The sequence below is a fragment of the Mauremys mutica genome, chromosome 23 (assembly GCF_020497125.1).
Source record: "Mauremys mutica isolate MM-2020 ecotype Southern chromosome 23, ASM2049712v1, whole genome shotgun sequence".
NCBI lineage: Eukaryota > Metazoa > Chordata > Testudines > Geoemydidae > Mauremys > Mauremys mutica.
The window spans coordinates 14,323,466-14,336,252 of record NC_059094.1 but is presented as its reverse complement, the minus strand read 5'-3'; the positions used below and the strand labels follow the sequence as shown (position 1 = coordinate 14,336,252).

At 49.6% G+C, this 12,787-nt stretch overlaps 1 protein-coding gene across 18 annotated transcripts in view; it reads left to right on the top strand.

Moving 5' to 3' along the window:
• MACF1 (microtubule actin crosslinking factor 1) overlaps nt 1-12,787 on the top strand; it is a 236,991-nt gene that overhangs the window by 131,295 nt on the left and 92,909 nt on the right. For 10 of the 18 annotated variants that reach the window (XM_044997589.1, XM_044997588.1, XM_044997587.1 and 7 more), the window contains 10 exons: nt 83-316; nt 1,798-1,947; nt 2,036-2,269; nt 2,913-3,140; nt 5,364-5,885; nt 6,486-6,662; nt 6,883-7,006; nt 7,772-7,980; nt 8,487-8,804; nt 9,504-9,670. In XM_044997589.1, coding sequence (XP_044853524.1) covers nt 83-316; nt 1,798-1,947; nt 2,036-2,269; nt 2,913-3,140; nt 5,364-5,885; nt 6,486-6,662; nt 6,883-7,006; nt 7,772-7,980; nt 8,487-8,804; nt 9,504-9,670 — 2,363 coding nt within the window. The remainder of the gene's footprint in view (nt 1-82; nt 317-1,797; nt 1,948-2,035; nt 2,270-2,912; nt 3,141-5,363; nt 5,886-6,485; nt 6,663-6,882; nt 7,007-7,771; nt 7,981-8,486; nt 8,805-9,503; nt 9,671-12,787) is intronic. The other 8 variants (XM_044997594.1, XM_044997596.1, XM_044997593.1 and 5 more) reach the window with 2 other exon arrangements.

The window sequence follows — 12,787 nt, the reverse complement described above, 5'->3', positions numbered from 1 at the left end:
TCTTGTCCAAAGCCAGCAGCGTAGGAAAGTGCACACAGACAAGAGTCACTTCACTGATGAGCTTTTTCTCTCTTCTGTTCAGGAGTTGAAACTGCCCCTTGCTCACACCAAATCTGAGCTCGATGCAACCGCTTTCGACATTCAGTTCTTTATCTCTGAGCACGCTCAGGACTTGACTCCCCAACAGAGCCGGCAGCTGCTGAGGCTGCTCAACGAACTGCAGAAGTCTTTCCGGGACCTTTCTGAGCGTGTGGCAGCTCAGGTGGAGGTCCTGCAGGTCTGTCTCCGGCAAGTGGAGCAGACGGATGAGGTGAAGGTCATGAGGCCGGTTGTGCTTTGTTAACTGAGATGTTTTCAACCTTAAGAACATGCAGTGAAACACTTGCTGTTCTGGGGTCCGGTATTGGGTGCGTGCCTTTGTAATGATTCGTGGCACAGCAGGAGTTTCTTCAAAAGACTCCAGTGCTCCTTTCTATTACCCTGCCCATCCCATCTTTCAAGGGAGTGAGTTTCTGCCTTCCCTCTGGAGGGCTCTAGTCAATCCCTTTGGCCTTCAGCTCTGGAAACCTGCCTGAGTCTAGCTGAGATCACACGTGCATGGGTTTAGTGGACTCAACCTAGCTCCTATAAGGTCCACATCAGAAAATAACTGCACAAACTGGCAGTGTTCAACCCAAATGATAACCAGCGTCGCTGGTTTCTCATTTTCCTTGCACAGTTAATGGTCTGTAGACACCAGAACAGCCCTTTGAATAATATGTAAATGTCGCGGCACACAGCAGTCACCCACACAAGCTCCTGGTTCTCTGCTGTATTCCTGCAGCCCACATAACCGCATGGACCTTTTCACTCCAGACACTATTAATACTGTAATGTTTTTATTAACAGTTGCTCTCAATAACACTCTGCCTATGCCGTCTCTTTGTGTGTATTAACCAGTTTGCTTTGCTTTTTCAGATTCAGTGTGCACCCATCCTAACCCAGGAAGATCTCGCTTTGCAGCTGAAGAGCTCTTAAGAGCGCTCTTTTGAATTGCTTCTGTTGTTTATCTTAAAGAGTGAAAGAAATGACCGCAGCATTTTGCACAAGTTTGTATGTTTAGTTGCTACAGCATCAGAAGAAACTTTTTTTTTCCCCCCTGCTGGCAAAGAGAAGTTTTTTGTGAGGACTGTCAGGGTCACACATCATGCTCAATTGCTCAAACAGGCGCTTCTGTATTGTGCACTAGTGGCAAACCTTAGGAATTGGATCAGTGACAGAAACCCTTTGTCTCCCCTAAGCTCTCACACCAACCCCGGTGTCAAAAATAAACCTGACTTGGGTCAGTCAATGCTCCAAAGCTGCAGCGCTGCATGATGCCATCTTGTTACGCATGGCCAGCCTTTCTAGAGATGGCATTACGCGGCTTGCTGGTATATTTTAAATTTCTGGAGGTTGAGAGCAAGGAAAAAGCCAGAGCAACTTGTGGTTAATTGTACCAAGGAGGGTTTATGGAATTGTTAAACACTTGTGGCATGGTCTCCCATCTAAGAGGAGAGGAGAGAAGACAGCTTGAATTATAGAAAAATGTGTATTTAAAGAGATTCCCTTCCTTCAAATACTGTTGGGCTCTGATACACAGTCATGCAGCCTGTCTGACTGACAGAGCAGAGGGCGTCAAAAGGTGTTTTCTGTGCTGCCTCCTATCCCGTCAGGTGCTCAGATGTAACTCTTCTGCGTTGCTTTTCAGAGACATGGTGGCACTGGATGAATGATGTGCATTAAACTGCCTCCTCTCTCCTCTTCCCCGCAACACAGACTCTCCAGGAGCAGCAAGCAATGCGCAGTCAGAAGCTGGAGGAGCTCTGCACCTGGCTGGGCCAGGTGGAGAACACGCTGACAGGTCAGCAGAGAGCAACCAGTGAAGGGGACCTACCTATGCTGCAGCAGAGGCAAAGTGACGTTAAGGTCAGTGCTAGGATAGTTGTGGGCAAAAGAGGTGCCAGCTGCCCAGATGGCACAGAAAAGTTGTACGATTCTTCCATCATGCTCGTAGGACCTGCAGAGGAACATTCAGAACCGGGCCGCCTCTTTCGCGGGTGTCTTGAAAGCAACCGAAGAGTTCTTAGAGGAGAACAGGACCAAGATGAACCCCGGGGAGCTGGCAGCCCTCCAAGAGAAACTCCGCCTCGCAAAGGAGCACTTCCAGTCTCTGCAGGAGAGGACTGAAGAGGCCCGGAAAGAACTGGAGAGTGCAGTGACTGCTGCAGTGCAACAGGAGACGGAAAAGGTAACACATGAAGAACGAACGGAGGGGGGGACTTTTAATGGGGGGGAAGCATGGCCTAGTGGGTACGCCACTGGACTGGGAGTTGGGAAACCTGGGTTCTGTTCCTGGCTCTGCAACTGTTTTTGCTTGGTGACCTTGGGTAAGTCGTGTCGCCACCCTGTGCCTCGGTTTCCCCATCTGTAAAATGATGGTAGTGACTCCTCCGTAAAGCACTTGGAGAGCTATGGATTAGAAGTGCTGGGTATTTATAGTACTAATACAATAATCGTAGTAATGTAAAGTAGCACAGGGCAGAGTAAAGGAGCCTTGCTCTGATGTCAGGAATTGATAATCAGCTTCCAGGGCAGCCTTTTGAAGTAAGTTGGTGCCTCTGAAAATCCAACAGTGTCTCAACCTCCCCAGATAAGCCGCAGGGGTGTACCTCAAGGAGCCACCCGTGTGCACGTACACTCACTCACGCGCTCTGTATCAGAAGCCCAATTTGGGGCGTGTATTGGCTGAGTAAAACTATGGACTATGTGTTGTGCTGGGCTGAGACTCACAAAATCAATCAGATGCCAGGATTCTCCCTCGCCTGATACAGCAGCTTATACAAATACAAAGAGAACAGCCCTCCTCATCCGGAATATTTGTTGTTTTTCAGGTGAAAGCTGCCAAAGAATTGGAGGAGAACAGGAGTAAGATTGAGTCGCTTCTGAACTGGGTGACGTCACTAGAACAGACGGGGGGGCTCTCTGAGCACAGAGCTCGCCCAGTGGAACAAGCTCTGGGAGCGCTCGAAGGGAAAAGCGCCCAGGACATTCTCGATGGTCACTTCGTGGAAGTGGACAGAGTGGAAGAGAACCTCGATCGGCAGTATGAGAGGCTGAAGGTTAGAATGCCGCCATGTCTGGCCGATATTGCATTAGATCTTAGTGCTGCCAAGCACGGCGACCCTGCCACCCGGAAGTGGCGCTGAAGGCATGGGTGTGTTCACCTTGCCACGCAGTTGTGTTCCAGTGTAACCGGGCATCATTGCTCAGCTGCTCTAAAAGGGGAGACCCTGGAACTTGCGGGATCCTCCTGGCGCAGCAAACGGGAGGACATGGGAAATCGTGTCTTGTAAAGGGAAATCGTGTCTTACTAATCTATTAGAGTTCTTTGAAGGGGTCAACAAACGTGGACAAGGGGGATCCGGTGGACATAGTGTACTTAGATTTCCAGAAAGCCTTTGACAAGGTCCCTCACCAAAGGCTCTTACGTAAATTAAGCTGTCATGGGATAAAAGGAAAGGTCCTTTCATGGATTGAGAACTGGTTAAAGGACAGGGAACAAAGGGTAGGAATTAATGGTAAATTCTCAGAATGGAGAGGGGTAACTAGTGGTGTTCCCCAAGGGTCAGTCCTAGGACCAATCCTATTCAATTTATTCATAAATGATCTGGAGAAAGGGGTAAACAGTGAGGTGGCAAAGTTTGCAGATGATACTAAACTACTCAAGATAGTTAAGACCAAAGCAGATTGTGAAGAACTTCAAAAAGATCTCACAAAACTAAGTGATTGGGCAACAAAATGGCAAATGAAATTTAATGTGGATAAATGTAAAGTAATGCACATTGGAAAAAATAACCCCAACTATACATACAACATGATGGGGGCTAATTTAGCTACAACGAGTCAGGAAAAAGATCTTGGCGTTATCGTGGATAGTTCTCTGAAGATGTCCACACAGTGTGCAGAGGCGGTCAAAAAAGCAAACAGGATGTTAGGAATCATTAAAAAGGGGATAGAGAATAAGACTGAGACTATATTATTGCCCTTATATAAATCCATGGTACGCCCACATCTCGAATACTGTGTACAGATGTGGTCTCCTCACCTCAAAAAAGATATTCTAGCACTAGAAAAGGTTCAGAAAAGAGCAACTAAAATGATTAGGGGTTTAGAGAGGGTCCCATATGAGGAAAGATTAAAGAGGCTAGGACTCTTCAGTTTGGAAAAGAGAAGACTAAGGGGGGACATGATAGAGGTATATAAAATCATGAGTGATGTGGATAAAGTGGATAAGGAAAAGTTATTTACTTATTCCCATAATACAAGAACTAGGGGTCACCAAATGAAATTAATAGGCAGCAGGTTTAAAACAAATAAAAGGAAGTTCTTCTTCACGCAGCGCACAGTCAACTTGTGGAACTCCTTACCTGAGGAGGTTGTGAAGGCTGGGACTATAACAATGTTTAAAAGGGGACTGGATAAATTCATGGTGGCTAAGTCCATAAATGGCTATTAGCCAGGATGGGTAAGAATGGTGTCCCTAGCCTCTGTTCGTCAGAGGATGGAGATGGATGGCAGGAGAGAGATCACTTGATCGTTGCCTTTTAGGTTCACTCCCTCAGGGGCACCTGGCATTGGCCACTGTCGGTAGACAGATACTGGGCTAGATGGACCTTTGGTCTGACCCGGTACGGCCTTTCTTATGTTCTTATGTTATGTTCTTATGGAGATGTGAAAGTGGAGAGAGGCGTGTGTTTTGTCTGCCTCAGCTGTGAATTTATTACAGAGCACTTTACGTTCAGGGTTGCAAGATGATGCTGGCAGGGTAACACACAGGGGAGGGGTTAGTTGTTTGCCAGCACAGCGAAGAGGGATCTGTCAGTAGTTCTGGTGCGAAGGGCTTGTCTGCATGGGGAAGTTAGTGCCCAGTGAGCTAGGAGTAAATGTAAAGTGCACTCCTGACTCCACACCCACTTCCTGCGCACTATGAATGCCCCCAGGCAGTTTAGCTTAGCACGCTTCCAAAGTGCATTAAGCTCATGTGCCCAAAGACAAGGTGGGCAAGTAATCTCTTTTATTGGACCGACGTCTGTTGGGGAGAGAGACAAGCTTGAGTCCAGTAAAAGGTATTACCTCACCCACCTTGTCCCTCCAGTATCCTGGGACCGACACAGCTACAGCATACAACAAAGTGCCCAGAGGCCTTCTCTGTGTCCGCACTGGGAGTTAGTGCGGAGTCGCTAGTCCACACCAGCCTCTGAGGGCTTCCCCCCCAGGTAGATGAGTCCTTAGAGACATTAGATTGGTCACAAGGCAGCATGTTCGTTGTGTGTGTGTTTCAGGCACGCCATCAGGAGCTGCTCTCCCAACAGCAAGATGTCATTCTAGCTACACAGGCAGCACAGGCCTTCCTGGAGAAACAGGGCCACAACCTAGCACCGGAGGAGAGGCAGAGGCTTCAGGGGAGGCTGGCAGAGCTGAAGGAGCAATACGCAGCCAACCTGTCGCAGTCGGAGAAGCAGCTGAAGCAAGTGCAGGTGCTGCGGGATGAGCTGCAGAAATTTCTGCGGGATCACGGGGAGTTTGAAGCCTGGCTAGAGCAGGCGGAGCAGGAGCTGGAGCGGATGCACAAAGGGGACAGCGACCCTGAATCCCTGAGACCAATGCTTCTCCGGCAGGGAAGCTTCTCGGAAGATGTGATCTCCCACAAGGGGGATTTGCGGTTTGTTACCATGTCAGGACAGAAGGTGCTGGATGCAGAGAGAGCGGCCAAGGAAGAAGGGCCTGAGCCGTTAGCCACAGGAAACTTAGTCAAGAGCAAACTGGATGATGCAACAAAAAGATACACTGCTCTCCACTCAAAGGTACAGGAAACACTTTCCAGCTCCACAGGATAAAGCTTTTAGGGCGTTTCCTCTGTGAGGCACTGTAGAGATGGTGGGAGCTGGTGCTGCAGGTAACTGGGAATTTACCTGTCAGATCTGCCCTATTACCGTCTCTCTGACAGTTCTCCACCTTCCTACATCAGGAACACTTACACTGTTCGAACACCTTAAAGGTGTGAGCTCAGAAGAGGGCAGGGACCGTGTTATATGGTTCTTCCACCCATTGAATTCTCCCTCAGGCTTGGCTCCATGGCAAGTTGGTGCGTAGCAGGCCGGGTGTGAATCTAGAGCACACTAGCTTGCGGTCTGCTAACTCGCTGTAATGCGGTGAAAGTTCTCTAGTGCACTTTGACATATTCCCCTTCGAAACTGCATGGTGGTAGCATCCATGTAGCAAGTTTGTGTATGGCAGGCGAGCGCTCTGTACGTTCACACCCGTGCTCGCCACGTGCTAACCTGCGGTATAGACAGGTCCTCGGTGAATTCTCCCCACTTTCTTCAAATAAAGGGGGCATGGAAGAGCAGGCCATGGACCGTGATAGTTCATAGCCTTGTCTTGGATTTTATTTCCCTGTGTAGTGTGCCACACTTGGGTCCCATCTGAACGCCTTGCTGGATCGGTACCAACAATTCCAGGAAGTGGCAGAAACTCTCAGGTCGTGGCTGCAGGAGAGTGAAGCAGCTGTAGCAAAAGTCCTCTCTGAGACAGTTTCCTCAGACCCAGCGGTTCTGCAGAAGCAGCTCACCAATGCCAAGGTAAGGGACCTTCAGACTGTCTTTCTCCAGGCTGAGAGTACGTCCCTCATGGGCCAGACATCTCACCCTAAAAATCCTGATTTCGATCTCCTGTCATATGGGTTACATGGGGCCTGTTTAAATTAAGGATGGAAGCTGCTAGACCAGTTCACCAGTGTGTTGCAGTCTCTTTGGTGTATATTATTGCTGACATTAGTGGTCTTGTCTTGTGTTGGAGCAGCATCTACAGGAAGATCTTGCTGAGCATCAGGTGCCCGTGGAGAAGCTGCAGAAAGCAGCACGTTCCCTGCTGGAGATAGAAGGAGAGCCAGCCCCCGATCGCAGTCGCATTCAGGAAGCCACAGGTACTGGGCAAAGCAGCTGTGTCCATTCGCATGTGCGAGTGTGAAGACAGACCACAGTTGAAAAGGGACACAAGTCCCCAAGTCAGACGAGTTCAGGAGAATGGGATCAAAGCAGAGGAGCTACTGCAGTAATAGCAACTTGTCTACAATCCCTGGGTGCGCACGCACATGCCAGTAGGGCAGTTAACCATCTTCCCAAACACCTCCTGAGGCTGCTTCTCTCCTCTGGAGGATCCCCACTTCTGCTTATGTTGAGAAGACAAGGGAGGAGGGACGTCTTGAGCAACAGGCAGCTTCTGCCTGAAGTAGTGAAAAGAGACCTGTTGTTTTTAATGTCGAGACAATACAGTAGACCCCACTGAAATGGTCTTATCATAGTCTTCCTGGGTGACCATGGTTCTGTGTTTTCGTGTATGTTTCTGGTTAGCCTGTACCCACGTCTCTTAACTCTAGAGTGGGAGCAGATTACCCCACCCCTGCTACTGCAGGGTTCTTACACATTCCCGCGTAGCATCTGGTGTGGGCCACTGTCGCCGACAGGACACTGGAATAGATGGAGCTTGGGTCAGTTCCTGTGCTGCTGCTTTCTCTTTTGTTTCCCTGGTGAGGTTTTTCCTGTTCTCGCTAAAGAGTTCGGTAATCTAACCTTCGCAGCTCCAGCCCCTCTGGGTGATTTGGCTAGATATTGTGTTGGGGATAATCCCAGAGGTGACAATCACTCGTCCCCTATTGGTCATTTATTTTATCCTGTTCTGACTTCCCCAGATTCCATCGTGAGCCGTTTTCAGAGCCTTTCTAGTCAGACGGCAGAGCGCTCGGACCTGCTGCAGAAGTCCATTGCCCAGTCCCAGAGCGTTCAAGAAGGACTGGAGAATCTTCTGCAGTCGATGGCTGAGATTGAGAAGAGCCTGGAAGGAGAGCCGCTGGCTTCCCTCTCGTCTCTCTCCATCCAGGAGTCACTCGCCACGAACACTGTGAGATGTTCACTTAACCGCCTTCCCTAGAGTCTGCATTTGGTAGACCGTTCCTCTGTGTCTCGCCAATTGTGCAGACGTCCTAAAACAGTCTGTGCTTTAATTGTACTGAATGCTCAAGTCAGTAAACCCATTTAAAAAGGGAGCGTTAAATCCATCCTTTCCCTGAATTCGCTGAACTAGGAAATAGAGCCACTGAAACGGCTTACCTGCCTCCTCAGCTAATGAGCAGCGTTGAGAGACGTTAACGTAGCCTGGGGAGGAAATCCCTGTCCAGAAGCAGTGGACGAGGATAGACTGACAGTTAAGCATGAGCAGAGGCAGGGAAAAGCCAAAGTCGGACACAGTGGGGAAGGAAGGCACAGGGAGGGACTAGGGGTGAAAATAATCCACGTGAATGTTTCTGGTTATCTGGAAATGTCACTTGCTTTAAGAGGTCTAGTTCCAAAGGGCACCCCAGCCAACTCATGCCACTTTGCTTTTCTCGGGGTACATTCTAACAACAGAAGTTGAAGCAGGACATCGCCAGGCAGAAGAGCAGCCTAGAAGCCACCCGAGAAATGGTGACTCGATTCATGGAAACGGCCGACAGTGCCACAGCCTCAGCCCTGCAGGGCAAGTTGGCCGAGGTGACGGAGCATTTCAACAAGCTGTGCCGGCAGCAGCAGGAGAAGGAGAACGTGCTGAAGGGCCTCCTTCCGAAGGTGGAGCAGTATGAGCACCTCTCCGAGAAGCTGCAGCAGTTCACGGAGAGCAGAGCTCGCATGCTGGCTTCTGGAAACCAGCCGGATCGTGACATCGCTCACTTCTCCCAGCAGATCCAGGTGAGAAGCAGGGTTTTTGTGCCTAAAAAAGGAAGGAGGCCCAGACTATGAAGCTTTTGTGAGGAGCCCTTTGCAGGCAGAGTGGAGGGATTTGTGCAGAGTAAATAACCCCCTGCCTTCATCCTAGGCCACTGGGACCTTCACTTACAGTAGCTGTTTGCTCAGCCATTGGAGAAAGGGAAGAAGATAGGGGCTTTGCAGCTCATTGCTGTTTCACTGCCCTGCGTGAACAGTCTAGCAGCAGTGCTAGACTAGAAAGACAATTCTGCCCAGTCCAGCTGGCTGGCGGCGGAGAACTAAAGCAGTGAACTCAGACCAGTTTGATGAGACCCAGTGCAAATATAGCAAGACCTCACTGGCTGAAAATCCCATCCGTTAATACTGCAAAACGCCTGGGTGTCAGTGAGTGGAATCGCTACCCTAGGACAGTGGTTTAGGGAGCAGGGCTGGGTCCATTGCACTGGATGGGACAAAATCATAGTGGTTTCATGGAGACACCAGGGTTCCTGTTAGCTGGGAACAGTATCTGCCCTAGATTCTCCCCGCAGCCCTTCTACCAATTCTGATGTGTGGGAGTTTCAGAAGTTGGTCTGATTCAGGGATAATTCATCTTATTTCCCTGCCTAGTCAGTATCAAGGGCTGTGTCTGTGTTTGAACAAACACAGGAACTTCATCCCCGCTCTTGTTTGTCCTGGCAGGAGCTGAATTTAGAAATGCGGCAGCACCAAGAGGACCTGGATACTTTAGAGGGTCTGACCACAGAGCTGAGCTCCTTTGGTTTCCCAGTAGGCTCCTCTCAGCACCAAGAGAAGGTTGACAGCCTAAAACAGGATTTTGTGCAGCTGCAGAAGGCAGCAAAGGAGAGGTAAGACCTGAGATCACCTGTTCCAGCCCTTCAGGGGCTGGATGGTGGAGACAGCTCTTAAAAATTGGAGGATGTGCTTCTCACCGATGATGGAAGTTACTTAGCAATTGGGAGAGAGCCTACTAAGGTTCGTTTTTGCTTTGGGGACCATACGTTAACTTCTACCTCTGCTGTCCTCCTACACCACACAACTTAATGCCGTCATCTCTCACTGACATTTTAAAAAAGCACGGCCGGAGGCGTTGTGAAAATTGGTATGCTGCAAGCGCCTCTGCCTCGTGCTTTCTCAGCATGCAGGGGCTGCCACGAATCAAACCCACTCCTGCTCCCCCCGAGGAGCAGATCACTGTATTGTGGCAGAGGCTCATTGGCCAGCGAAGGAGCGACAGGTAATAGCTGCAGAAGGAGCCTCTTCGTTTTTCCTAGAGGTGTGTGTGTGTGTCAGTGTCAGTGTGTGTGTCAATGTCAGACAATGCAGGGTCTGTCTACAGAGACCAAGCAGCATTTAAAACAGGGTTAAGTTAAAGAGGGTTCATGAGACCTCGTTCACGATGGAGAGCGGCGAGATGGGTGAAATAAACTGCTACACGATGTTATAAGCCTCACTCCCGTTCGGATGGTGCCTGACAGAATAGCAGAACGCCCAGGAACCGCAGCTGTCTTCTAAAGTGTGAGGCCGTCTCCTGTCTTCAAGTTCCACCGTGATTTCAGCACTGCCGTAAGGGCAGCGAAGAAGGCAATGGATTTCATGGGTTACGCAGCACTGCACATAGGGAGCCACTGCAAATGCGTGCTGTTGTAACCGCCTCCCACAGAAATCCCGCCACGTGTTGCTCCTGGTGACGTGGTAGGCAGGGGTAAGGTCTGCCTTCACTGCAGCCATGGGGCGTCTGATTGCACTTGTGTAAACATACCTGAGCGAGCTTGAATGTCACTAGCTCAAGAACGGGAGCAGTGAAGCCGCTGCCCGAGTAATGACCCAGGGTTCCAAGTGGGCCTGTACGGCCCATGCTGCCGTGACTTCACTGCTCTAGTACCCGCGCTGGTTAGCGCTAGCTCAGCTCTGTCTGTACGAGCGACCGTCACGCCCCGTGATTGCCGTGTAGACGTACCCTAGGCCTGCCGAGCTTCCCTGCTTTCCCTGAACGCGAGCTGTTCTCGGAGGAGGGAGCAAGAAGTGATTGTTACAAGGTCAAGAGCAATATGAACGAGCTCCACTTTCCCGACCGCTCTGCTTCCCCATGCCAGGAAGTCATGGGGTGGGCCACAGATTAATAGTGTCTCTCTCCTCAGCCTCCTCTCCCAGTCATGATCATGTGGCATATCTGACCACAGGGATTATCTGCCCTTCCATTCATTAGCATGCAGCATGCCAATGGTGACGGCACAACAGTGGAAGAGAAGTATTAAAGGAAGCATGTGGCGGTTCTCGGGGTACCCAGGAATGAGGGTCACCTTGTTACCCCCTGGCTGTAGTGAGAGGTAGACTTGGCCGCTGGCTGTTAGCTCCCTGTCTTTGCCTTGCAGCTGACCAAGAGCTGCTCCTCGAGTCTCTTTGAACTATTCCCCTGCGACTCCCAGCCCCGACGTCGGCTACTCGCAGTAATCCCAGAGCCTCTGCTCCCGAAGGAGCCGGGTACTCCGGTGTGCTAGTTTTACCTTCAACCACCGCTCCTGTATAACACGCAGCACTTGTGAGCGCTGCCATTAAGAAAGAAGTTGGTTTAGTTAAGAAAGAATAGAGATTCAACCAGGAACAAGGGAGTGTGGTGAAAACAAATGGTTACGATGCAAACAAAATCATAAAACCTGAACTAGGGCCTACACTTATTAATAGTTCCTTTTCCTACCTAATAATAATAGTTCCCCCTTCCCCCCCAAAAGTCAGTCTGTTGCAGAGCTGGCTGGCTTCACAGAAACCAGGATCCAAACGGTCATGAAAACACCCCTGCTCCACAAGATGTCTCCTGAGTGAATGGATGCAGAGGCCTCTCCCCACTCAGTGTTATACTGAAAGTCTGTTGTCTCTGTTCACAGACAGGGTGATACCCTGCCTGTTCCAAGTGGTTTCAATTGTTTGCACGTGTATTCTTTGGTGTTCCATTGACTGATCTGTGATAGGACAGAGCGAGAGGATTGAACCTTGCATGACATCACCAGCTAACCAAGGAGAGAGAGCAACTCCCTCCTGCATGAATAAACTGCCACCAGGTAGCTAATCCCTGGTGACGCCCCTTAACTGTAAGACCCTAAGGGCATAAACATCAGTATAGCGACCTTATTCCTTCAGTCTACGCACATCACTCCATGATTATGAATGTTGATAAATTGCAAGCTTTCAGTAGAGACCTTACATGTTACCCAGTCTGCATAGATACCCTAGGAACAATGTATTTGATGTAGTGAGTTTGTCAGGTCTGAGATGAGAGTTGTTTGCAGAGACCTGGGCACCCATTGCCAAGGTGCCTTTGTGTCCCAAAGCATTTGATTATTTGTAGCCGTTTCTTAGTATCTCTGTCCCTGAGTGTTGCTCCTTATTCTCTTATGGAGTGGTGGCTGCTGGTAGAAGTAGATAGGCAAAGTCTTCCTCCTTTTTTCCAGCTGTTTTTACAAACATCCAGGCTCTTCTTTCTAATGATGAGCCTGAACCTTTGTCCAAGTAGCTGATAGCAAGGAAGTGAATCCAACCACCCTGTGACCTGCCAGCTCGCTACAGGCTGCTAACAAGTGCTCTGTGCGGATAGTTGTTTCAGAGCTGCTAACCTGGACTTTACCAAGAATATCAGAGGGGGAGCCATGTTAGTCTGGATCTGTAAAAGCGGCAAAGAGTCCTGTGGCACCTTATAGACTAACAAACGTATTGGAGCATGAGCTTTCGTGGGTGCATCCGACGAAGTGGGTATTTACCCACGAAAGCTCATGCTCCAATGCGTTTGTTAGTCTATAAGGTGCCACAGAACTCTCTGCTCTTTTACCAAGAATGTGAATCTAGGTCTCTAGGGCACAAGATGACACTGAACTTGTGCACCAAGGTCATTGACTAAGCACGCTTTACCAGCAAGCAGGGATGCAGCATAGCTATTGCCACGTTTTTGGCTACTAGTGAGCGCTGTTGCT